Source organism: Hyperolius riggenbachi, chromosome 9, assembly GCF_040937935.1.
Source record: "Hyperolius riggenbachi isolate aHypRig1 chromosome 9, aHypRig1.pri, whole genome shotgun sequence".
Lineage (NCBI taxonomy): Eukaryota > Metazoa > Chordata > Amphibia > Anura > Hyperoliidae > Hyperolius > Hyperolius riggenbachi.
Genome location: NC_090654.1, coordinates 39,793,904 through 39,820,372, shown reverse-complemented (window position 1 = coordinate 39,820,372; position 26,469 = coordinate 39,793,904). Strand labels below are relative to the sequence as shown.

The 26,469-nt window shown below is 47.6% G+C and overlaps 1 protein-coding gene across 1 annotated transcript in view; it reads right to left on the bottom strand.

Annotated features, from left to right (window-relative positions):
- The window catches only part of CPNE9 (copine family member 9), a 124,487-nt gene that overhangs the window by 82,481 nt on the left and 15,537 nt on the right, over positions 1-26,469 (bottom strand). The window contains exons 2-4 of the mRNA XM_068251485.1: positions 12,250-12,353; positions 10,059-10,163; positions 3,557-3,598 (exon numbers count right to left, since the gene is read on the bottom strand). Coding sequence (XP_068107586.1) covers positions 3,557-3,598; positions 10,059-10,163; positions 12,250-12,341 — 239 coding nt within the window. The 5' untranslated portion in view covers positions 12,342-12,353. The remainder of the gene's footprint in view (positions 1-3,556; positions 3,599-10,058; positions 10,164-12,249; positions 12,354-26,469) is intronic.

Below are 26,469 nucleotides of genomic sequence, written 5' to 3'. Positions count from 1 at the left end.
GAGGCTGGAATGAGGATGGCCTAGACTGGCGCTTCCCTACACTGAAGCTGGAAATAGGACTGACCTAGGCTTAGGCTTCAAGGGAGCTGGCCTAGTCTAAGGGCTAGAACAGAGGTAGCCTAGTCTGAGGCTGGTATAAAGGTGGCCTAGTCTGAGGCTGGTATAGAGGCAGCCTAGTCTGAGGCTGGTATGGAGATGGCCTAGTCTGAGGCTGGTATAGAGGTAGCCTAGTCTGAGACTGGTATAGAGGTGGCCTAGTCTGAGGCTGGTATAGAGGTGGCCTAGTCTAAGGGCTAGAACAGAGGTAGCCTAGTCTGAGGCTGGTATAAAGGTGGCCTAGTCTGAGGCTGGTATAGAGGTAGCCTAGTCTGAGGCTGGTATAGAGGTAGCCTAGTCTGAGACTGGTATAGAGGTAGCCTAGTCTGAGACTTGTATAGAGGTAGCCTAGTCTGAGGCTGGTATAGGGGTAGCCTAGTCTGAGGCTGGTATAGGAGTAGCCTAGGCTGAGGCTGGTATAAAGGTAGCCTAGTCTGATGCTGGTATAGGAGTAGCCTAGTCTGAGGCTGGTATAGAGGTAGCCTAGTCTGAGGCTGGTATAGAGATGGCCTAGTCTGAGGCTGGTATAGAGATGGCCTAGTCTGAGGCTGGTATAGAGATAGCCTAGTCTGAGGCTGGTATAGAGGTAGCCGAAGCTGAGGCTGGTATAGAGGTGCCTAGTCTGAGGCTGGTATAGGAGTAGCCTAGTCTGAGGCTGGTATAGAGGTAGCCTAGTCTGAGGCTGGTATAGAGGTAGCCTAGTCTGAGGCTGGTATAGAGGTAGCCTAGTCTGATGCTGGTATAGGAGTAGCCTAGTCTGAGGCTGGTATAGAGGTAGCCTAGTCTGAGGCTGGTATAGAGATGGCCTAGTCTGAGGCTGGTATAGAGGTAGCCTAGTCTGAGGCTGGTATAGAGGTAGCCGAAGCTGAGGCTGGTATAGAGGTGCCTAGTCTGAGGCTGGTATAGGAGTAGCCTAGTCTGAGGCTGGTATAGAGGTAGCCTAGTCTGAGGCTGGTATAGAGGTAGCCTAGTCTGAGGCTGGTATAGAGGTAGCCTAGTCTGAGGCTGGTATAGAGGTAGCCTAGTCTGAGGCTGGTATAAAGGTAGCCTAGTTTGAGGCTGGTATAGAGGTAGCCTAGTCTGAGGCTGGTATAGAGGTAGCCGAAGCTGAGGCTGGTATAGAGGTGCCTAGTCTGAGGCTGGTATAGGAGTAGCCTAGTCTGATGCTGGTATAGAGGTAGCCTAGTCTGAGGCTGGTATAGTGGTGACCTAGTCTGAGGCTGGTATAGGAGTAGCCTAGTCTGAGGCTGGTATAGAGGTAGCCTAGTCTGATGCTGGTATAGAGGTGGCCTAGTCTGAGGCTGGTATAGGAGGAGCCTAGTCTGAGGCTGATATAGAGGTGGCCTAGTCTGAGGCTGGTATAGAGGTGGCCTAGTCTGAGGCTGGTATATGAGTAGCTTAGTCTGAGGCTGGTATAGAAGTAGCCTAGTCTGAGGCTGGCATAGAGGTGCCTACTCTGAGGCTGGTATAGGAGTAGCCTACTCTGAGGCTGGTATAGGAGTAGCCTAGTCTGAGGCTGGTATAGAGGTAGCCGAAGCTGAGGCTGGTATAGAGGTGCCTAGTCTGAGGCTGGTATAGGAGTAGCCTAGTCTGAGGCTGGTATAGAGGTAGCCTAGTCTGAGGCTGGTATAGAGGTAGCCTAGTCTGAGGCTGGTATAGAGGTAGCCTAGTCTGAGACTGGTATAGAGGTAGCCTAGTCTGAGGCTGGTATAGGGGTAGCCTAGTCTGAGGCTGGTATAGGAGTAGCCTAGGCTGAGGCTGGTATAAAGGTAGCCTAGTCTGAGGCTGGTATAGAGATGGCCTAGTCTGAGGCTGGTATAGAGGTAGCCTAGTCTGAGGCTGGTATAGAGATGGCCTAGTCTGAGGCTGGTATAGAGGTAGCCTAGTCTGAGGCTGGTATAGGGGTAGCCTAGTCTGAGGCTGGTATAGGAGTAGCCTAGGCTGAGGCTGGTATAGGGGTAGCCTAGTCTGAGGCTGGTATAGGAGTAGCCTAGTCTGAGGCTGGTATAGGAGTAGCCTAGGCTGAGGCTGGTATAAAGGTAGCCTAGTCTGAGGCTGGTATAGAGATGGCCTAGTCTGAGGCTGGTATAGAGGTAGCCTAGTCTGAGGCTGGTATAGAGGTAGCCGAAGCTGAGGCTGGTATAGAGGTAGCCTAGTCTGAGGCTGGTATAGGAGTAGCCTAGTCTGAGGCTGGTATAGGGGTAGCCTAGTCTGAGGCTGGTATAGTGGTGGCCTAGTCTGAGACTGGTATAGAGGTAGCCTAGTCTGAGGCTGGTATAGGGGTAGCCTAGTTTGAGGCTGGTATAGGAGTAGCCTAGGCTGAGGCTGGTATAAAGGTAGCCTAGTCTGATGCTGGTATAGGAGTAGCCTAGTCTGAGGCTGGTATAGAGGTAGCCTAGTCTGAGGCTGGTATAGAGATGGCCTAGTCTGAGGCTGGTATAGAGGTAGCCTAGTCTGAGGCTGGTATAGAGGTAGCCGAAGCTGAGGCTGGTATAGAGGTGCCTAGTCTGAGGCTGGTATAGGAGTAGCCTAGTCTGATGCTGGTATAGAGGTAGCCTAGTCTGAGGCTGGTATAGTGGTGGCCTAGTCTGAGGCTGGTATAGTGGTGGCCTAGTCTGAGGCTGGTATAGGAGTAGCCTAGTCTGAGGCTGGTATAGAGGTAGCCTAGTCTGATGCTGGTATAGAGGTGGCCTAGTCTGAGGCTGGTATAGGAGGAGCCTAGTCTGAGGCTGATATAGAGGTGGCCTAGTCTGAGGCTGGTATAGAGGTGGCCTAGTCTGAGGCTGGTATAGGAGTAGCTTAGTCTGAGGCTGGTATAGAAGTAGCCTAGTCTGAGGCTGGCATAGAGGTGCCTACTCTGAGGCTGGTATAGGAGTAGCCTACTCTGAGGCTGGTATAGGAGTAGCCTAGTCTGAGGCTGGTATAGGAGTAGCCTAGTCTGAGGCTGGTATAGAGGTGGCTAGTCTGAGGCTGGTATAGGAGTAGCCTAGTCTGAGGCTGGTATAGAGGTGGCCTAGTCTGAGGCTGGTATAGGAGTAGCCTAGTCTGAGGCTGGTATAGAGGTAGCCTAGTCTGAGGCTGGTATAGAGGTAGCCGAAGCTGAGGCTGGTATAGAGGTGGCCTAGTCTGAGGCTGGTATAGGAGTAGCCTAGTCTGAGGCTGGTATAATGGTGGCAGAGGCTTGAATAAGGCAGCCTTAGGCTGTTCTAGTTGGTGGTCCAATTGCTGCTGCATTGGGAAACTGGAATACAGGGCTTGTAGGCATTTAAATACTGAGAGGGATTGGGGTAGTATTATGCCAGTCTAGTATTATTAATGCTCTATACCCATAACATTATGATATTGATCGATTACTGCCTATTGATTGATTATCACCACTAAATAATCAATCAGACAGCAGTAGAAATTTAGCAGTGAACAAGTATGGAAAATCTTGTCATATAACAATAGATCCACCTACCTTCCTCCTCTGTCCCAGTCATACACATCCACTTTCACCGTCCTGCAAGAAAGCAGAGGCATTGTGGGTATATATATATATATATATATATATATATATATATATATATATATATATATTTTTTTTTATTTTTTTTTGTATATCATTAAACACATTTAAGTTTAAGGGTGGCCTGAAGAAAATAACCTTGTGAGGTTATACTATTATAATGTGTATTTATATAGCACTGACATCTTCTGCAGCACTTTACAGAGTACATAGTCATGTCACTGAGCTCATAATCTAATCGCTACCATAGTCATAGTCTATTGCCCCTACCATATTATTATTAATGTAATGTGTATATATATATATATATATATATATATATATATATATATATCGCTGCTATCATCTGCTGCAGTGTTCAGTGTACATTAGGCCTGAACGATTTATCGTTTTTAAACCGAAATCGCGATCACGGATACGGCGATTCCGTGATCGTTAGAGTGGCGATTTTTTACGATATCCCGCGCCCTCCCGCTCTGTGTACAAGTCGCGGCTTCTCAGCGACTCTCATTCCCGGCGGTTCGCCTGCAAACCTCATTCTCCCGCTGTGCGCCGCCTCTCCTCCTCCGTCATCAGCTCTTTTGGCTTCTTCCTCTGCCTAGCGTGTCATCAGCTGGGCGGGCGCCGGGCATCAGACTCCGCCCACAGGCTCTTACTCGTTTCCCTCTGCAGGACAGTGGAACATCAGAGCTGCCTCAGGTAGACTTTTGGTGGCTGGAAGAAGCCAGTGCACCGGCAAGTAAAGCTTTACTTTATTTTACCTCAGAGCCTCCACACACTTGTTTTCCCTCTCCCTCCATTGCTAGCTGGGCCTGTCAGTTAAAAATAGTGAGGAAACGGAATTACAGGATCACAGTTCAGCGCCCGCCTCCTTTGCACAGTAGAATTCTGAATGAGGCTTACAGCCTCCTAAAGCTTCATTTGAAGAAAATCGTGGATCGAATCGAAATTGCAATTTCTGACAGAAATCGTGTGATTCAATCTTTTCCTAAAATCGTTCAGGCCTAGTGTACATAATATCACTGATTGTCCTCAGACGTTCACAATCTAATCCTACCATATTTATAGTCTAAAGTCTACATATTGTGCCTTACCATACCCTTGCTGCAAGGCAAGAGTTCTAACTAACACACAGAAGTGCCACCCATTCTTTATAGTGCCTCTTCTCAGTACAGCACCACTTCAGAGTTCATCACCTTATCTCCTGTGCTGGCACTTCTGTAGCCTCACATTCCATTTTCAAATGGAACAGAAGTTTGCCTTCTTAAAACAGAAGGTATTTGTGATTATTCAGGTTGGAGTGAGCATACGATGTCTCCCACGATGCATCACTGCTGAATATGTAAATCATGCCTTTGCTGTCCCTGTAAGCTAGCCACCCCGCTGGAATGCAATGATGTGTCAGCTTGTTAATTGTACAGAGCCACAATAATGCAACATGCATACAGACTGTTTAATACGATCTGCCCAAACATCTTATATGGCAACCTAGTGCAACTTGGAATCGATCACACTCTCTGCGTGTGGCTCAAGGACTTCCTCACCAACAGGAAGGCAACTAGTAAGACTTGGCAGCTGCTCCTCCCGGGAGAGAACTACTAATACTGGCGCTCTCCAAGGGTGCGTACTGTCCCCGATCCTGTTTTATATGTATACGAACAGCTTTGTCTCAACCTCTGACTGCTTTAAGGTCGTTAAATTTGCAGATGACACCACTATCCTTAGCTTGATCAGCGCAGAGAGCGAACGCGCCTACCGGAGCGAGATTGAGCGTATCTGCAATCGGTGCAAGAGTAACAAGCTTGTCCTAAATGCTGCAAAGACTGTTGAGCTGATTGTGGACTTCAGGAAGTGTCCTCCCCCTCTCAATCTAGTCATCATTGAAGGCACTGAAGTTGCCAGAGTGTCTAGCATTCGGTTCTTGGGCACCACCATCACCAACGACTTGAGATGGGGAGAAAACACCACCAAATGCCAAAAGAAAGCCCAGCAAAGGCTGTTCTTCCTGAGACAACTGAAGACGTTCGGCATGCCCCAGGAGCTGATGACAAGCTTCTGCACGGCTACTATCGAGTCATACAATCAAATCATTTGCTCCTCAATCATCATATGGTATGCAGGCGCTACCGCAAGCGGCAAGTACAAACTACAAAGAGTGATCAATGCTGCAGAAAGAATCATTGGGTCACCCCTGCCACCACTGGACCTCCTTCACGCATCCAGGCTAAGAACCAGGGCAAACAGGATTGCACAAGGTCCACGCCACCCCAGCAGTCGCTTCTTCAACCGCATGCGCTTAGGCCGCCATCACAGAACTATTCCCACCAAAACTTCCAGGCACAGGAACTCCTTTTTCCCCCAGGATGTGCTCCTTCTTAACTAGTGCCCCTCATTCAACAAGTCCTCCTTGCATGGCCTTATGGTCACCCTGCATTACTGCTAAATGCCAACAGACCCCTATATCTACATGTTTGTTTTTACACTGTGTGTGTTTTATGTATCTCTTTGATGTCCAATGCCGATGTATACCACAAATAATTCTGGGTGCGGCACCCGCCACACTTAGCGAAATAAATCTGATTCTGATTCTACTGGTTGGTCCTCGTCAGTGCATGGCATGGATTAATGTGGCTCTGGCTCTATGAGTTAGGGTTTACACCTATAGCTACAGATTACCCAGAAAGCTCATGGAGTTCACAAGCATGCTGGGGAATCTGTACTTTTCAAGATGGTCATTGTATCCTTTCCCTTGTGATTACAGAAGCTGCACATGGGAGAGGGATGAGGAAGGCTGCTGCACATAGAAGAGGGATGAGGGAGGCTGCTGCATGTGGGATGAGGGAGGCTGTTGCATGTGGGATGAGGGAGGCTGCTACACTTGGAAGAGGGGTAAGGAAGGCTGCTGCACATGGAAGAGGGAAGCTACCAGGGGTCGAGTCTTGCATGAACGCGGGGGGACGGCGTTCACCCACTTTTTTGGACAGTGGACGCCGTCCCCCCTAGCACCCTGGAGGGGAGCAGCACAGCAGAGAGGAGCATTGTGCGCAGCGTGGGGAAGGGCGGACGTTCCCCCCCCCCCTCCCTCACCTTGTGGCTCCTCTCCGTGGCTCTCCCCTCCATAAAGAATGCAGCGGCGGTGGCTGGCGGCGGTGACTGGCAGCGGCATCAGTGGGCGGGACTTACCTCCTCCAGCGTTCCGGCAAGTGGACGCTGTTCGTGCAGCTACTCTGGTCTTCACTAGACCAGAGTAGCTGCACGAACAGCGTCAACCCGGAACACTGGAGGAGGTAAGTCCCGCCCACTGATGCCGCTGCCAGTCACCGCCGCCGCATTCTTTATGGAGGGGAGAGCCACGGAGAGGAGCCACAAGGTGAGGGAGGGGGGGGGAAACGTCCGCCCTTCCCCACGCTGCGCACAATGCTCCTCTCTGCTGTGCTGCTCCCCTCCAGCTGGGGGGGGCGGGGGCACCTATTCACCTGGCTACATATACTGGGGCCACTATACCCCTGTCTACATATACTGGGCACATATACACCTGGCTACATATACTGGGGACACCTATACACCTGACTACATATACTGGGCACATATACACCTGGCTACATATATTGGGGCCACTATACACCTGGCTACATATATTGGGGCCACTATACACCTGGCTACATATACTGGGGTCACTATACACCTGGTTACATACACTGGGGCCACTATACACCTGGCTACATATACTGGGGCCACTATACACCTGGCTACATATACTGGGGTCACTATACACCTGGCTACATATACTGGGGTCACTATACACCTGGCTACATATATTGGGGCCACTATACACCTGGCTACATATACTGGGGCCACTATACACCTGGTTACATATACTGGGGCCACTATACACCTGGCTACATATACTGGAGACACCTATACACCTGGCTACATATACTGGGCACATATACACCTGGCTACATATACTGGGCACATATACACCTGGCTACATATACTGGGGACATATACACCTGGCTACATATACTGGGGCCACTATACACCTGGCTATATATACTGGGGCCACTATACACCTGGCTACATATACTGGGGCCACTATACACCTGGCTACATATACTGGGGCCACTATACACCTGGCTACATATACTGGGCACATATACACCTGGCTACATATACTGAGCACATATACTGGGCACATATACACCTGGCTACATATACTGGGCACATATACACCTGGCTACATATACTGGGGACACCTATACACCTGGCTATACTGGGGACACCTATACACCTGGCTATACTGGGGGCACCTATACACCTGGCTATACTGGGGACACCTGAACACCTGGTTACATATACTGGGGACACCTGGCTATACTGGGGACACCTATAGACCTGGCTACCTATTCTGGGGACATCTATACACTTGGCCACCTATTCTGGGAATATCTATACACCTGGTGAGGGAGGGGGGGGGGGGAAACATCCGCCCTTCCCCACGCTGCGCACAATGCTCCTCTCTGCTGTGCTGCTCCCCTCCAGCTGGGGGGGGGGGTTGGGGGCACCTATTCACCTGGCTACATATACTGGGGCCACTATACCCCTGTCTACATATACTGGGCACATATACACCTGGCTACATATACTGGGGACACCTATACACCTGACTACATATACTGGGCACATATACACCTGGCTACATATATTGGGGCCACTATACACCTGGCTACATATATTGGGGCCACTATACACCTGGCTACATATACTGGGGTCACTATACACCTGGTTACATACACTGGGGCCACTATACACCTGGCTACATATACTGGGGTCACTATACACCTGGCTACATATACTGGGGTCACTATACACCTGGCTACATATATTGGGGCCACTATACACCTGGCTACATATACTGGGGCCACTATACACCTGGTTACACATACTGGGGCCACTATACACCTGGCTACATATACTGGAGACACCTATACACCTGGCTACATATACTGGGCACATATACACCTGGCTACATATACTGGGCACATATACACCTGGCTACATATACTGGGGACATATACACCTGGCTACATATACTGGGGCCACTATACACCTGGCTACATATACTGGGGCCACTATACACCTGGCTACATATACTGGGGCCACTATACACCTGGCTACATATACTGGGGCCACTATACACCTGGCTACATATACTGGGCACATATACACCTGGCTACATATACTGAGCACATATACTGGGCACATATACACCTGGCTACATATACTGGGCACATATACACCTGGCTACATATACTGGGGACACCTATACACCTGGCTATACTGGGGACACCTATACACCTGGCTATACTGGGGGCACCTATACACCTGGCTATACTGGGGACACCTGAACACCTGGTTACATATACTGGGGACACCTGGCTATACTGGGGACACCTATAGACCTGGCTACCTATTCTGGGGACATCTATACACTTGGCCACCTATTCTGGGAATATCTATACACCTGACCACCTATTCTAAGGACATCTATACACCTGGCTACCTATTCTGGTGACATCTCTACATCTGGCCACCTATTCTGGGGACAACTATACACATGGCTACTTATACTGGGGCCACCTATAGACCTGGCTAGCTATACTGGGGGTACCTATTTTGGGAGAACTGCTGTCAGATCTGTATTTTTGGGGAACCACTGATGCCAGATTACGTGTATTTTGGGGAACCGCTGCCAGATTGTGTATGTTGGGGGACCACTACTGCCAGATTACATGTATTTTGGGTGTTACGTGTATTTTGGGTGATCCGCTGCTAGGTTTCGCGTATTTTGGGGAACTGCTTCCAGATTATGTGTATGTTGGGGGAACTGCTGCTGCCAGATTGTCTATTTTGGGGGAACCACTGCCATATTATCTGTATTTTGGAGGAACCTCTGCCAGATTATGTGTATTTTTGGTGAAATGCTGTCAGAAATGCTGGGGATACACTACGACAGAGCTCAAACTTCCCCTGGCAAACCTTTTATACCACTGCTAAGGCCATGTATATTTGGCCCCACCCACGACCACGCTATGCTTGACCACGCCCATTTTTTGCACGCCGCGCGCAGCGCGGCGCAGGGATTTTTAGGGTGAGTCCACTCACTTCTTTTTCCAGGACTAGACCCCTGGAAGCTACTACAATTGGGTGAGGGATGATGGAGGCTGCTGCACATGGGAGAGGGATGAAGGAGGCTGTTGCACATGGGAGAGGGATGAAGGAGGCTGTTGCACATGGGAGAGGGATGATGGAGGATGCTGCACATGGGAGAGTGATGAGGGAGGATGCTGCACATGGGAGAGGGATGAGGGAGGAAGCTGCAGCAGATAGGGCCTGGCACAAGACATTTCTCCTATAGGGTAGAATACATAAGTGGGCAGTACTGGAGGCTCACCTGTCATAGTCTCCGTTGCACAGAGCTCGCACTGGGATGGTGAATGGCTGCCACACAGGGTTCAACGTGTTTTTTATAACCTCTGTCTTGTGGCAAATTGTGAACCTGTGAAGAAAGGAAAAGATAATAATATATCCCCATATTGGTATAATGATACAAGAATCCTCACTATAGGGGTGGGTTATTTTGTGTCATAGTCATTTTCACACTGGTGCGCTAGCGGCAATAGTGACCGGCGTTTCTCTCTCGCAGCCCAGATTCAGCCAAATGTACCATTTTTTGGGATGGGGTAAAAGGGGACTTTTGAAATCTAAATTGTTCACTCAATATGTTGAGCTTGAATTTCGTAAATTTTTGCCTCAAAATTCGCAATTTCAATGAAATCCTAATGCAAAATTCCTGTCAAATTTGTCATCATTTTCGCGGATAACTATAAGTATGTTATGTAATGTCACAATTACACACATTAACGGAAAAATGCAAAATTTGACTATTCAAGAACAAGTGAATTTTTTTTTTTTTTTTAAAAAGACCTTGTAGTTTTTGAGAAAATCAATTTTAAAAAAAATCACAGAAAAAAAAAGGTTTGGAAACGCCGGTGTCCTATATAAAATTAGTACAGTAGAGTCTCAGTTATCGGGAACTTGAGAAACCAGCAATCTCTACCAACCGGACGGAGGCGCCAAGCTTAGAGACTGGTTAAACAGATGCTCCATGCTATTGCCTGAGGAAGCGTGTACGCCCGCGAAACGTGTCGCATGTGGAGTAATTGTGGCTGTTTTTTTTTTCAAATAAAGAACCGCTGTTTTGTAATTACACAACTTGTGTCTGAATTCAGGACTATATAATTTTATTCTTATTGGCCCCTCTGTATCATCAATCTCAACCAACCGGCCCAAATCACCGGGCAGTACTCTCAGTGGTGACTGTATTTTAACCTTTAATACAGAGTTCCTGGTATGTATATAGAGTCGGGTATAGCACTGTACAAGCTATTGAGTGTTGAGCAACAATAAAGCACACTTATTCAGCGTCACCTGATCCCCCGTAAGTGCTGAATAACCGAGAGTCTACTTAATTTTGCAGATTCACACTGTCACCACCACTCTACAGGTCAGCAAATTTTGACCTGTACCGCTGGTGCTGGACTCCAGCAGGTACACCACTCCTGCTAACACAACTGCAGACTATAGAACAAATAGAGGGGGGGGGGGGGGGTGTTGGAGAAAGCTCCAGGTAAGTCCAGATTTCATTTCTTACCCACTGCTTATGATCCTTTTAATACACAACTGGAACTCTGTATTTTTAGGTGTACTGCAGCAAAATGACATCTTACCGAGTTTAAAAAAAAAAAAAATTATTCGGATTTTTTAAACTCAATTTTTCAAAAACTACAAGGTCTTTTTGAAAAAAAAAATTTGACTTGATTTGAAATTTGAAGCCATTCAGATTTGCACAACTGGTTTTACATGAAAAATCCTTTATGAGGTCATCATTTTGTGTAACATGCAAAATTGACAAAAGGATTGCGTGAAATCAATTCAATGTTGCAATCATAATCACATGTAATCGTAATAGCGAAAGTTAACAAAAAAATTTGCGTAAGCGGAATTAGCACGTTACGATTATCACTACGGAATACAAATGTTTTCTAACTTGTGGAGAGAAATGGAGGTAAGCGAGACAATTGTGTTTGGACAAACCAATCTTTGTTTTCATTCTGCAAGAAGAATGATGGCTCCAGCCTGTTTATCTATGGAGAATGTTGTTGCTTCCCCTTTAAAGCGGACCTGAACACAGAACTTCCTCTCTGCGCTAAAAGCAGCAGCATAATAACTTTTAAAGAAAAACAATTCTTTGTAACAGCTGATTCAATTCCTGCAATACACATGCAGTGTGTCTACTTCCTGCTTTCATGGAAGCAGACAGTATTCAGAGTCAACATCCTTTGTTTACAAAGTAGCTGCTCTGCCGAGGCAGCCAGCTGGCACAGCTGAGAGATCAAATTACAGCTGTGATTGGTCACAGATGAGAGGGAATTAGACAGGCTAAACTCTCTAAATACACACAGGGTGCATTTCTCTGTTTTCCTTCTGTCATGTGCAAGAGTTCAGGTCCACTTTAACTACCTCCATTTCCATGAAATACCCTCAGTACCTGAAATAGGTCGCTCTGACAGCCCCACACTTACGTTCCATCCTCGTTGCTGCGGTAGAATACGAGGAAAGGGTCTGATTTTCCGAAAAAGTCTTTCTTGTCCAGCTTGTTGGCGCACAGCTGCATAGTAACAATATCCTATAAAATACAGAAAGCATAAGTGAGTTTAACAAGATCTCTCTCCACATCCCATAGCTTCCAACTGTCCCTTCTTCAGAGAGACAGTCCCTCTTTGGGAACTGAATCCCTCTGTCCCTCTTTCTTCCTCATTTGTCCCTCTTTCAGGATGTACAGATCTATATAAATATGTGTATTGTATCTACTGAAAAATGTGTTTAATATACTCTAAATGCTATTTCTATCATTTAAAGCAAACCCGGGAGGGCATTTCTGTAAAACAAAACAAAACCGTGCTACCTGATCCGGGGGGGGGGGGGGGGGGGGGGGGGCAGATGGACGACTAGCTGGACCAGGTAGTGTCAATTACTGCCACTTCTGCATCCCATACTCGCAGACTTTTGGTAAAGAAAAATGGCTGCAACCCCTGGGGCCATGAGTTTCAACACAGCAGGGAGGCGGGTGGGAGAGGCAGAGCTAGCCAATTACAGCAGGGGAAGGGGCACTCATAACGTCAGAGTGGGCGTTTTGCAGGAGTGCCTCTCCTGCAAGGGACGCCCCTTTCCCTCGAGATTGCCGACAAACAGCTTGTTGCCAATTTCTGGGGGTGACAGCGCGGCGCGCGTGTGTCTGGGGAGGGGTCAGAGAGCAGCACGGAGGGGACAAAGAGGCCTGGCAGAGAGCAGGGAACATGCCTCTGTGTACCATCTGCATAACTCCCCCCCTCCCCCCTGTACCGCCTCGGGTACACTTTAAATTGATATATTTCTTATTTTCAAGTGTTAAAATGAAGGAGAATTAATAATGATAGAGAGGATCAGTGTAGACTCTGGATTATAAAACTCCATCTTTTGCTTCTGAATTCTTTCCTGTATCAGTGACTAGTGGTGTGTTGGGGGCATGATTAGAGGCATGGCAGGGGTGTGCCATAAGGTGTCCCTCTTTATTATGTCAAAAAGTTGTGAGGGTGGCATCTGTGTCCCGTCCACCAGCTTGGTGGAGCACAAAAAGAAAATGACCAACAAAATTCACACACACATTCACACATATTCAGGCCATCAATGGTCACGGGATGTGCCCTCCTACACAATCCTACCTAATAAAAGGCAAGTGTCCCTGCGTCCCATGTCCGTCCATCAGTGCTTTTTGTGCACTGCGCATGTGCAGGGACGCAGAGACACTACCGAGAGCCGAAGGAGGACAGGGCCAGAAGGGGCGGGCGTGTGTGCGTCGCGTGCGGCAGGTGCACGGTGTGCGCGTGACGAGTGCGCGGCGTGCGCAACGAGTGCGCACATGCACACGGCGCATTAGGGACAGACCTAGCCCGTTTGTAAACAGGCTAAGTCACTAGTGTACAGATGTATGATGAATGTAGGTAGGTGGAGCATTGCCTGACATCTGGTGATAGCTGTTTTCAGGAAATAGCCATACTACACCCAACATCGAGGAAGGAAGGTTGATCAGCTACTAGTATGAACGCCTACCACCCAACTTAAAAAGTAAAAAAGATAAGTAAAAGGGACACTTTAAAGGGAATCTGAAGTGAAAATAAAACTTATGAAAAAATGAATTTTATGTGTAGTACAGGTAAGAAATAAAACATTAATAGCCAAAAAACAAGTAATATATTGTTTCCAGTACGGGAAGCGTTAAGAAACTTCAGTTGTTATCTATGCAGAAGAGCTTCTCTGAGCTCCATGACCAAATTGGTCTTTGATTTCTGGAGCACAATACTGGCACCCATAGGTAGAAGTCTCCAATACTGGCACACATAGGCAGCAGTCTCCAATCTGGCACAATACTGGCACTGATAGGCAGCAGTCACCAATACTGGCACAATACCGTCACCCATAGGGAGCAGTCACCAACACTGGCACAATACTTGCACCCATAGGGAGCAGTCACCAACACTGGCACAATACTTGCACCCATAGGGAGCAGTCACCAACACTGGCACAATACTTGCACCCATAGGGAGCAGTCACCAACACTGGCACAATACTTGCACCCATAGGTAGTAGTATCCAATCCTGGCACAATACTGGCACCCATAGGCAGCAATCGACAATAATGGCATAATATTGGCACCCATAGGCAGCAGTCTGCAATACCGGCATAATATTTGCACCCATAGGCAGCAATCACCAATACTGGTACCCATAGGCAGCAATCAACAATACTGGCACCCATAGGCAGCAATCACCAATACTGGCACAATACTGGCACCCGTAGGCAGCAATCACCAATAGTGGCACAATGCTGGCACCCATAGGCAGCAATCACCAATACTGGCACAATACTGGCACCCATAGGCAGCAATCACCAATACTGGCACTATACTGGCACCCGTAGGCAGCAATCACTAATACTGGCACAATACTGGCACCCATAGGCAGCTATCACCAATACTGGCACAATGCTGGCACTCATAGGCAGCAATCACCAATACTGGCACAATACTGGCACCCGTAGGCAGCAATCACCAATACTGGCACCCATAGGCAGCAATCACCAATACTGGCACAATGCTGGCACCCATAGGCAGCAATCATCAATACTGGTACAATACTGGCACCCATAGGCAGCAATCCCCAATACTGTCATAATGCTGGCACCCATAGGCAGCAATCCCCAATACTGGCATAATGCTGGCACCCATAGGCAGCAATCACCAATACTGGCACAATACTGGCACCCGTAGGCAGCAATCACCAATACTGGCACCCATAGGCAGCAATCACCAATATTGGCACAATGCTGGCACCCATAGGCAGCAATCATCAATACTGGCACAATACTGGCACCCATAGGCAGCAATCCCCAATACTGGCATAATGCTGGCACCCATAGGCAGCAATCCCCAATACTGGCATAATGCTGGCACCCATAGGCAGCAATCACCAATACTGGCACCGGTAGGCATGATTCAGCTGTGTCTGTAGGCATATCTAAGCTTGTTTCTGGTCTGTTGTGGTCATGGGGATTTGTACTGAGTACGTTTCCTTTATAGAACATCGCAGTTCTTTTGTAATGATAATAAGATTATTTTTCATAGCTATTCCTATACAAAGCGCCGAGTGTAAATTCTTTAGTTTAATTTACTCGGAGTAATATGTTTAGATTATATGCATTTCACATCTGAACGCTTGCTGAGCTCCATGTATAATTAACTACGCCGTGAACTCCTTACTTTTGTCCCAGAAGGGCCGCCATGCAGTGATTGCCTGTCTTGTAGCTTCTATACTTCTGCAATTAAAACACATCAGACGTGACACGGCAGCTGATGAAGTGTTAGCCTGGCTGATGATAATTGCTGGGAAATGTTATCTTTTCGCAACATCTGCAAATTCAGCCCATCGGGTTGCGATTCTACGCTTTAAACGATGCCAAGGGCTGACTTTACCAAGGAGCTCGTCTACGGAGTCTCGTGTCACCAAACTGATGCTTGAGGCATCTACAGAGGCCTGAGTTCAACAAGCTCTTTATGGAGGGGTAGCTTCAACGATGTGGTGTGCAACAGCGCTGGATAGCTTTCCCTTAAAGGACATCTGAGGTGACATATGACATGATGAGGTAGACATGTGTATATACAGTGCCAAGCATACAAATAACTATGCTGTGTTCCTTTTTTACTTTCTCTGCCTGAAAGAGTTAAAAATTGTAGTGGCTGGAGAGTGTACTGGTTAAGGGCTCTGCCTTTGACATGGGACACTAGGGTTTGAATCCTGGCTAGGGTCAGTACCTATTCAGTAAGGAGTTCAAGCCAAGACTTCCTAAGACTGCAGCGTGGCCTCTTGAGCGCCTCCCAGTGGCTGCAGCTCTTGAGTGCTTTGAGTCCAACAGAAGAAATGCGCAAATGTTCGGATTATTATTATTAAAAATTGGGTATGCAAGTGACAGCTTCTGTCCGGGTAGGGACTGGGTCGGACTATAGTGTAACCTTCACTGATAAGGAATTTCAGCCATAAAACACCTTTCTTGCAAAAAACGGCTTCTGAGAGTAGAAGGGAGATAAAAAGGGGTCAATAATTCATAGATTTTAGCTCAGGCATACTTCAATGCATTTGTCCTTGAGCAGAGACAATGAAACAGTAAAAACTTAAAAAGTAGATTTAAAAATAAAATAAAACCATAAGATATCAAAAAAAAAAAATTTAGGAGGAGGATAGATACAATTGTTTATCTTATCAATTTATTTTCAACTCATGTTTCCTTTAACGTAATTAGCTTTTCTCGTGAGTTTTCTCACACTAGAAGTTTTTACACCTTATCAATAAGATTAATTTTCAACCTTCAACAAGCAAGTAAATACTAACCAAACCACTACTTGGCATGGTGGCGTAGTGGTTAGCGCCATGTCTGTGTTCTCCCCGTGTCTGTGTGGGTTTCCTCTGGGCACTCCCCTTTCTTCCCACATCCCAAAATCATACAGATAAGTTAATTGGCTTCCCCCTAAATTGGCCCTAGACTATGATACATACACTACATGATACAGTGGGATGCGAAAGTTTGGGCAACCCTGTTAATCGTCATGATTTTATTTTATAAATTGTTGATTGTTACGATAAAAAATGTCAGTTAAATATATCATACTAGTCTACCTAAGCCCGTATAAAAACGGGCTCTAGGTAGGGAAATTATCGACACCCGCCCGGCGCGCGTGCACGCACCCGCAACGTGCGCGCGCCGTGCACACGCCCGCCTCCCTGCTCCCTGGCTTCACCTCCCGTCCCAATGGATTTCTGTACTGCGCAGATGTGCAGTACAAAAAAGCTTCGGACAGACAGACAGGGAAAGATGCTGATGACGCAGGGACAGTTAGGTTTTATTGTATAGGATAGGAGACACACACAGTGATATTTGAGAAGTGAAATTAAGTTTATAGGAATTACAGAAAGTTTTCAATAATTGTTTAAACAAAATTAGGCAAGAAAAAAAGAAATTAATTCAATATTTAGTAGATCCTCCTTTGCAGAAATTACAGCCTCTAAACGCTTCCTGCAGGTTCCAATGAGAGTCTGGATTCTGGTTGAAGGTATTTTGGACCATTCCTCTTTACAAAAAATCTCTAGTTCATTCAGGTTTGATGGCTTCCGAGCATGGACAGCTCTCTTTAACTCACACCGCAGATTTTCAATTATATTCAGGTCTGGGGACTGAGATGGCCATTCCAGAACATTGTACTTGTTCCTCTGCATGAATGCCTTAGTGGATTTTGAGCAGTGTATAGGGTCGTTGTCTTGTTGAAAGATCCAGCCCCGGTGCAGCTTTATCTTTGTCACTGATTCCTGGACATTGGTCTCCAGAATCTGCTGATACTGAGTGGAATCTATGCATCCTTCAACTTTGACAAGATTCCCAATCCCTGTACTGACCACACAGCCCCACAGCATGATGGAACCACCGCCATATTTTACTGTAGGTAGCAGGCAGAGGCGTAGCTAGGGTTTTCAGCGCCCGGGGACAAAGACTATTAATGCGCCCCCCAAAGTCAAGGTTGCCGCGCCAAAAAGGGGCGTGGTCACATAATAAATGTGGGCGTGGTTATGGGTGGAGCCAAATGTATATGGAGGTTAGCAGGCTCACGCTCACCCACCCTCCCTCAGTATGTACCTTCCAGCATGTTCCAAGACAAATTCAGCAATCATGAGCCCCCCCCATCAAGACAAATTCAGCAATCATGAGACCCCCAACATAACCAACTCAGCAATCATGAGGCCCCCAACAAGACAAATTCAGCAATCATGAGGCCCCCAACAAGACAAATTCAGCGATCTTGAGGCCCCCAACAAATTATGAGGCCCCCAACAAGACAAATTCAGTAACCATGAGGCCCCCAACAAGACAAATTCAGCAGTCATGAGTCACATAAATAGACAGCATTTCACATAAATAGGTAGAATGCCCCCTTAATATGGTAGACACCTCTCACCTGGCAGCAGTTCTCCAAAATACACTCAATCTTACGTGGTTCCCCAAAAATAGGTAGCCCCAGGTCTATAGTTGTCCCCAGAATAGGTGGCCAGCAGTATAGATGTCCCCAGAATAGGTGGCCAGCGGTATAGATGTCCCCAGAATAGGTGGCCAGCGATATAGATGTCCCCAGAACAGGTAGCCAGGGGTAGAGATGTCCACAGAACAGGTAGCCAGGGGTATATGTGCCCAGTATATGTAGGCAGGGATATGTGTGCCCAGTATATGTAGCCAGAGGTATATGTGCCCAGTATATGTAGCCAGGGGTATATATGCCCAGTATATGTAGCCAGGAGAATAATATGTGCCCAGTATATATAGTCAGGCGTATATGTGCCCAGTATATGTAGCCAGGGGTATATATGCCCAGTCCATGTAGCCAGGGGGTATATATGCCCAGTATATGTAGCCAGGGGGTATATATGCCCAGTATATGTAGCCAGGGGGTATATATGCCCAGTATATGTAGCCAGGGGTATATATGCCCAGAGTAGGTAGCCAGGGGTATATATGCCCAGTATATGTAGCCAGGGGGTATATATGCCCAGTCCATGTAGCCAGGGGGTATATATGCCCAGTATATGTAGCCAGGGGTATATATGCCCAGTATATGTAGCCAGGGGGTATATATGCCAAGTATATGTAGCCAGGGGGTATATATGCCCAGTATATGTAGCCAGGGGTATATATGCCCAGTATATGTAGCCAGGGGGTATATATGCCCAGTCCATGTAGCCAGGGGGTATATATGCCCAGTATATGTAGCCAGGGGTATATATGCCCAGTATATGTAGCCAGGGGTATATATGCCCAGAGTAGGTAGCCAGGGGTATATATGCCCAGTATATGTAGCCAGGGGGTATATATGCCCAGTCCATGTAGCCAGGGGGTATATATGCCCAGTCCATGTAGCCAGGGGGTATATATATGCCCAGTATATGTAGCCAGGGGTATATATGCCCAGTATATGTAGCCAGGGGGTATATATGCCCAGTCCATGTAGCCAGGGGGTATATATGCCCAGTATATGTAGCCAGGGGGTATATATGCCCAGTATATGTAGCCAGGGGGTATATATGCCCAGTATATGTAGCCAGGGGGTATATATGCCCAGTATATGTAGCCAGGGGGTATATATGCCCAGTATATGTAGCCAGGGGGTATATATGCCCAGTAGATGTAGCCAGGGGTATATATGCCCAGTAGATGTAGCCAGGGGTATATATGCCCAGTAGATGTAGCCAGGGGTATATATGCCCAGTAGATGTAGCCAGGGGTATATATGCCCAGTAGATGTAGCCAGGGGGTATATATGCCCAGTAGATGTAGCCAGGGGGTATATATGCCCAGTAGATGTAGCCAGGGGGTATATATGCCCAGTAGATGTAGCCAGGGGTATATATGCCCAGTAGATGTAGCCAGGGGTATATATACCCAGTAGATGTAGCCAGGGGGTATATATGCCCAGTAGATGTAGCCAGGGGGTATATATGCCCAGTAGATGTAGCCAGGGGGTATATATGCCCAGTATATGTAGCCAGGGGGTATATATGCCCAGTAGATGTAGCCAGGGGTATATATGCCCAGTAGATGTAGCCAGGGGTATATATGCCCAGTAGATGTAGCCAGGGGTATATATGCCCAGTAGATGTAGCCAGGGGTATATATGCCCAGTAGATGTAGCCAGGGGTATATATGCCCAGTAGATGTAGCCAGGGGGTATATATGCCCAGTAGATGTAGCCAGGGGTATATATGCCCAGTAGATGTAGCCAAGGGGTATATATGCCCAGTAGATGTAGCCAGGGGGTATATATGCCCAGTAGATGTAGCCAGGGGTATATATGCCCAGTAGATGTAGCCAGGGGTATATATGCCCAGTAGATGTAGCCAGGGGGTATATATGCCCAGTAGATGTAGCCAGGGGGTATATATGCCCAGTAGATGTAGCCAGGGGTATATATGCCCAGTAGATGTAGCCAGGGGTATATATGCCCAGTAGATGTAGCCAGGGGGTATATATGCCCAGTAGATGTAGCCAGGGGTATATATGCCCAGAGTAGGTAGCCAGGTGTCCCCCTCCCTGCCTCCCCAGCAGGAGGGGAGCAGCGCAGAGAAGAGGGAGAGCTGCTCTCTCTCCCTCGCTGTCCCCTCCATTAATGTCCGGGTGCTGGCAGCGGCGGGCGGAACTTACCTCCGTCTCGTCGCAGCGCGGATGGATCTGCCGCTACTCTGGTCTAGTCCAGACCAGAGCAGCGGCTGCGGGATCCGAACTTCCGGCCGGCGCTGGAGCGAGACGGAGGTGAGTCCCGCCCGCTGCGCCAGCACCCGGACAATAACGGAGGGGACAGCGATGGAGGGAGGGAGAGCCCTAAGGTGAGAGAAGGGGGGGAGATGGCCCCCTTCTCCACCGTCCGCATAGCTCTCCCTCTTCTCTTCTCTGCGCTGCTCCCCTCCGCAGAGGAAAAAAAAAAAATCAGCTCAGCTGGGCGCCCTTAGGGACCCGGCGCCCGGGGGCACTTGACCTACCCCGACCCCCCCTAGCTCCGCGCCTGGTAGCAGGTGTTTTTCTTGGAATGCTGTGTTGTTTTTCCTCCATGCATAATGCCCCTTGTTATGCCCAAATAACTCAATTTTAGTTTCATCAGTCCACAGCACCTTATTCCAAAATGAGGCTGGCTTGTCCAAATGTGCTTTAGCATACCTCAAGCGGCTCTGTTTGTGCTGTGGGCGGAGAAAAGGCTTCCTCTGCATCACTCTCGCATACAGAATCTCCTTGTGTAAAAAGTGCCAATTGGTTGAACGATGCACAGTGACTTCATCTGCAGCAAAATGATGTTGTAGGTCTTTGGTGCTGGTCTGTGGGTTGACTCTGACTGTTCTCACCATTCGTTGCTTCTGTTTAACCAAGATTTTTCTTGGTCTGCCACTTCGAGCCTTAACTTGAACTGAGCCTGTGGTCTTCCATTTCCTCAATATGTTCCTAACTGTGGAAACAGACAGCCGAAATCTCTGAGACAGCTTTCTGTATCCTTCCCCTAAACCATGATGGTTAACAATCTTTGTCTTCAGGTCATTTGAGAGTTGTTTTGAGACCCCCAGGTTGCTACTCTTCAGAGAAAATTAAAAGAGGAGGGAAACTTACAATTGACCCCCTTAAATACTCTTTCTCATAATAGGATTCACCTGTGTATGTAGGTCAGGGGTCTTTGAGCTTACCAAGCCAATTTGAGTCCCATTAATTAGTTCTAAAGGTTTTGGAATCAATAAAATGACAACAGTGCCCACATTTATGCACCTGCCTAATTTTATTTAAACAATGATTGTGCACTTTCTATAAATTCAATAAACTTCATTTCACTTCTCAAATATCACTGTGTGTGTCTCCTATATGATATATGTAACTGACATTTTTTATTGTAACAACCAACGATTTATACAGGAAAATCATAACGATTAACAAGGTTGCCCAAACTTTCCCATCCCACTGTATATACATACAACTCTGGTAGGAATTAGATTGTGAGCTCCTCTGAGGGACAGTTGTACTTGTTCCCCCGCTGCCAGCTAGTTTCGATTTTGCCGACTCTGAGTCGGCGGCCCACAACACATACCTTTGCACGCGTTCCCCCTGGTGCAGGGATAGCGGGTGGTAACATGTATCTTTATACGCGTTGCCGGTGCAACGCGTACAAAGATACGTGTTCACGTCTGCGATAGCCTCCTGCTCCAGGGGTAACGTGTGCAAAGGTACGCGTGGTGGCCCGATGACTCCGAGTCAGCAAAAACGAAACTAGCTGGTAGCGGAAGACTGGAGCAGCAGTGAGTGACTACGAGGGCACAGGATGGCTGCAGGGGGCTGGTAGATGCCCCAAGCAGGGCCGGGCCGAGGCATAGGCTGGAGAGGCTCCAGCCTCAGGGCGCAGTGTAGGAGGGGGCGCAGAATTCATTCAGCTGTCATTCCTAATTGTGTTTGAAGCAGAAAGAAATAAGAAAAGGGGATACATGGCAGTGACTGCAAGCTAGATAACTAGATATTAAGGTGTTGGGGAGGTTGTGGGCCCTGTGGCGCCTCTTAGTCTAATAGCAATCAGTGTGTGATGGCTGGGGTGGGAGGGATGGAGGGGCGCACTTTGGTGTCTCAGCCTTGGGTGCTGGAGGACCTTGTCCCAGCTCTGGCCCCAAGTAAGTGAAACTCATTTTTTTGGGGGTGGGTTTAGGTTTCCTTTAACTCTTGGACACTAGTACTAAAAATGTTTCTGTACCGTGTTAGCCAAACAAATTATGTAGGTAGAAAAAACAACATTTTAAAAAAGTAATACCTTTTAATGGCTAACTGATAAAGTTAACTGATAAAGCTTGCATAATTTAACTTTATCAGTTAGCCATTAGACGGTATTACTTTTACAAAACTTAGATTTTTCTACCTACATTACTCTGGGGCGCCTAATAGGTTGCCATTGAGCACAGACAATAAAACATTTAATCTATTTTGTAAGTGTTTAAATATAAAATAAAACTGGCCGATATCTAAAAGAAAAATCATATCTGAGTGTAGGAGAATAAATACAGTTGTTTATCTAATCCGTTTTTTTTCACCTTGGGTTCACTTAAAGGGAAGGTTCAGGGAGGGTGGGTAAAAAATAAAAATCAAATTCCACTTACCTGGGGCTTCCTCCAGCCCGTGGCAGGCAGGAGGTGCCCTCGCCACCGCTCCGCAGGCTCCCGGTGGCGCGCCCGACCGGGCCAGGCCGGCTGCCAGGTCGGGCTCTTCTGCGCTCCAAGGCCCGGAACTTCTGCGTCCCACGCCGGCGCTCTGACGTCATCGGAAGTCCTCCGGGCTCTACTGCGCATGCGCACTACTGCGCATGCGCAGTAGAGCCCGGAGGACGTCCGATGACGTCAGAGCGCCGGCGTGGGACGCAGAAGTTCCGGGCCTTGGAGCGCAGAAGAGCCCGACCTGGCAGCCGGCCTGGCCAGGTCGGGTCGGCCACCGGAGACCACCGGGAGCCTGCGGAGTGGCGGCGAGGGCACCTCCTGCCTGCCACGGGCTGGAGGAAGCCCCAGGTAAGTGGAATTTGATTTTTATTTTTTGCCCACCCTCCCTGAACCTTTCCTTTAAAGTGTAACTGTCGAGCATAGAATCAAAAATCAATTCTTTATTTTTATCTGGTAAACAAATAATAAGGGTGCTAACCAGGCAATCCAAAAGTTAACCACTTGCCGACCGCGCACTCATACCGCGCGTCGGCAAAGTGGCAGCTGCAGGACCAGCGACGCAGTATTGCGTCGCCAGCTGCAGGCTGATTAATCAGGAAGCAGCCGCTCGCGCGAGCGGCTGCTTCCTGTCAATTCACGGCGGGGGGCTCCGTGAATAGCCTGCGGGCCGCCGATGGCGGCTCGCAGGCTAAATGTAAACACAAGCGGAAATAATCCGCTTTGTTTACATTGTACGGCGCTGCTGCGCAGCAGCGCCGTAAGGCAGATCGGCGATCCCCGGCCAATCAGCGGCCGGGGATCGCCGCCATGTGACAGGGGACGTCCTGTCACTGGCTGCACAGGACGGATAGCGTCCTGCGCAGCCCTGATCTCCGGGGGGGAGCAGGTAGGAGAGGGAGGGGGGAATTTCGCCGCGGAGGGGGGCTTTGAGGTGCCCCCCCCGCCAGCCACATGCAGGCAGGAGAGATCGGCCCCCCCCAGCACATCATCCCCCTAGTGGGGAAAAAAGGGGGGTGATCTGATCTCTCTGCCTGCTACATGATCTGTGCTGGGGGCTGCAGAGCCCACCCAGCACAGATCACTCAACACAGCGCTGGTCCTTAAGGGGGGGTAAAGGGTGGGTCCTCAAGTGGTTAAAATCACTATTACTTTTCTTGTTGATAAATGATCATTCCCCAGTTTACCTGACTCTTATTTGGTACACACAAAGGAAGTTGCAGGGCATGCTGAGTTGTCCTTTTTTTGCTTCTCTACTTCCCCTCAGACTTAACTAATGCAGCCTGATTGGCTGAAGCCTCTTTCCCTCCTGTTTTTCCCTCCCACACCTCTGTTCCTCTCTGATTGGCCAATATTTCTCATGCTGAGACAATGCACTTTCTATAGTGAAGGGTGGGCAATGCATACACAATCAGGCGGAGGAGACTAAGGGAGGAAATGACATCAGGATTGGCTTCAAAATAGCCACAGTTAAAGCAGTAGGATCAGCCATACTATGCCATGGGAAAAAAAACACATATATAAGTAGATAAATACTTGATCTATTTACATAACACATGTATTATACTGTCCACGTTTTGATTTCAGTGAATGTTATATAGTAAATTACGAGAATTCTGTTAGTGGTGGGGGCCATGTCTTTTGCCCACAGTTAAGGCTAACTCGTGATGTCATTTCTGCCCTTTACTTTTATTCTTGTCTCCTCAGCCTTGCTTGTAAACACAAGTGAGTAGGGGATTAGGTTTCAGATAAGAAGCTGGCAGGGAAATAAAGGGAAGAGGAGGAATAGATTATAGATAAAAAGAACCCCCAGCATGCAATTCTTTGGCACGACTACTAAGGGCCAGTGTTCCTTAAGTATGTGATAACTCCAAATCATAACAGCAGAAAAAGTTTTGAAAGTTTTGAATGCAGGATTAGCATCTTTATCACTTAAAGCGGAATATAACTCTGCATTTCAACTTTGCTCTAAAACATTATTTACAGTATATTATATGCAACCAGCATTTTTTTTTACTAGACCAGCATTAGAAGGGTTACACAGGGCTTTAAAGTCCCTGGAGATTTTTGCAGACGCATCCGAACTTGAGTTAGATACTTTTTGTTTACACAAATGTATCTAAGTGTTTATTGTGACTCATCTCTCTCACTGAGAAGGAGTTGGAGGACAGCCAAAGAGTGTGTAACATTTCTAAATATATACATATAACTAAATAGAATGTAACTATCTGAACGTCTGCACGGAACTTAAAACCTCTGTGTTTAACCCTTCCAATGCTGGTCTAGTAAAAAAAAATGCTTTTTGCATATAATATGCTGTAAATAATGTTTTAGAGCAAAGTTGAAATGCAGGGTTATATTCCGCTTTAACCAGCTGAGCGGTCTGGACGAGCTCAGCTCGTCCAACACCGCCAGCGGCTGCCGCTCAGGCCCTGCTGGGCCGATTTTAATGAAATAAAAAGCAGCACACGCAGCCGGCACTTTGCCAGCCGCGTGTGCTGCCTGATCGCCGCTGCAGCGCGGCGATCCGCCGCGTGCAGCGGCGAAAGAGGGTCCCCCCAGCCGCCCGAGCCCAGCGTAGCCGGAACAAACAGTTCCGGCCAGCGCTAAGGGCTGGATCGGAGGCGGCTGACGTCAGGACGTCGGCTGACGTCCATGACGTCACTCCGCTCGTCGCTATGGCGACGATGTAAGCAAAACAAGGAAGGCCGCTCATTGCGGCCTTCCTTGTTTATTATGGGCGCCGGAGGCGATCGGAAGAACGCCTCCGGAGCGCCCTCTAGTGGGCTTTCATGCAGCCAACTTTCAGTTGGCTGCATGAAATAGTTTTTTTTTTATTTAAAAAAAACCCTCCCGCAGCCACCCTGGCGATTTAATCAGAACGCCAGGGTGGTTAATACACTCAGACCAGTTGCTGTTGAAATTTGATTTTTATGGTGACGATACCGCTTTAAAATCGGAAATGCTAAGAAGGATTTTCTCTTTTTTTACTACAGAAAAATCACTAAAATCAAAATGTGGACAGTGCAATACATATGTTATGTAAGTAAAGCAAGTATTTATCTACTTATATATGTGTTGTGTTTTTCTGAGATAGTATGGCTGACAGCTCCTGTTTAAAAAATGTAACCTAAATAACGTAAAAACAGGAGATGTAAAAGCTTTGTGCATCGTCCCCATTATGTCCATTTTGGTAACGGGTCAGAATTCAAACCTGTATTTTGAAAGTATATTTACTTTTTTCACAGTAAAAAAAACAACAACCAATTAGGGCCCATTTCCACTAGCGCAAATTCGCATGCAGACAACGCATGCGGATTCGCATAGGCAATAGAAGTGGATGGGACTGTTTCCACTTGTCAGTTTTCATTTGCGTTTTTCTGTGCAGGATTTTTCTGCACGGTAGACCCTGCAGAATTTGCCTGCGTGTGGAATGCAGGCGAATCGCA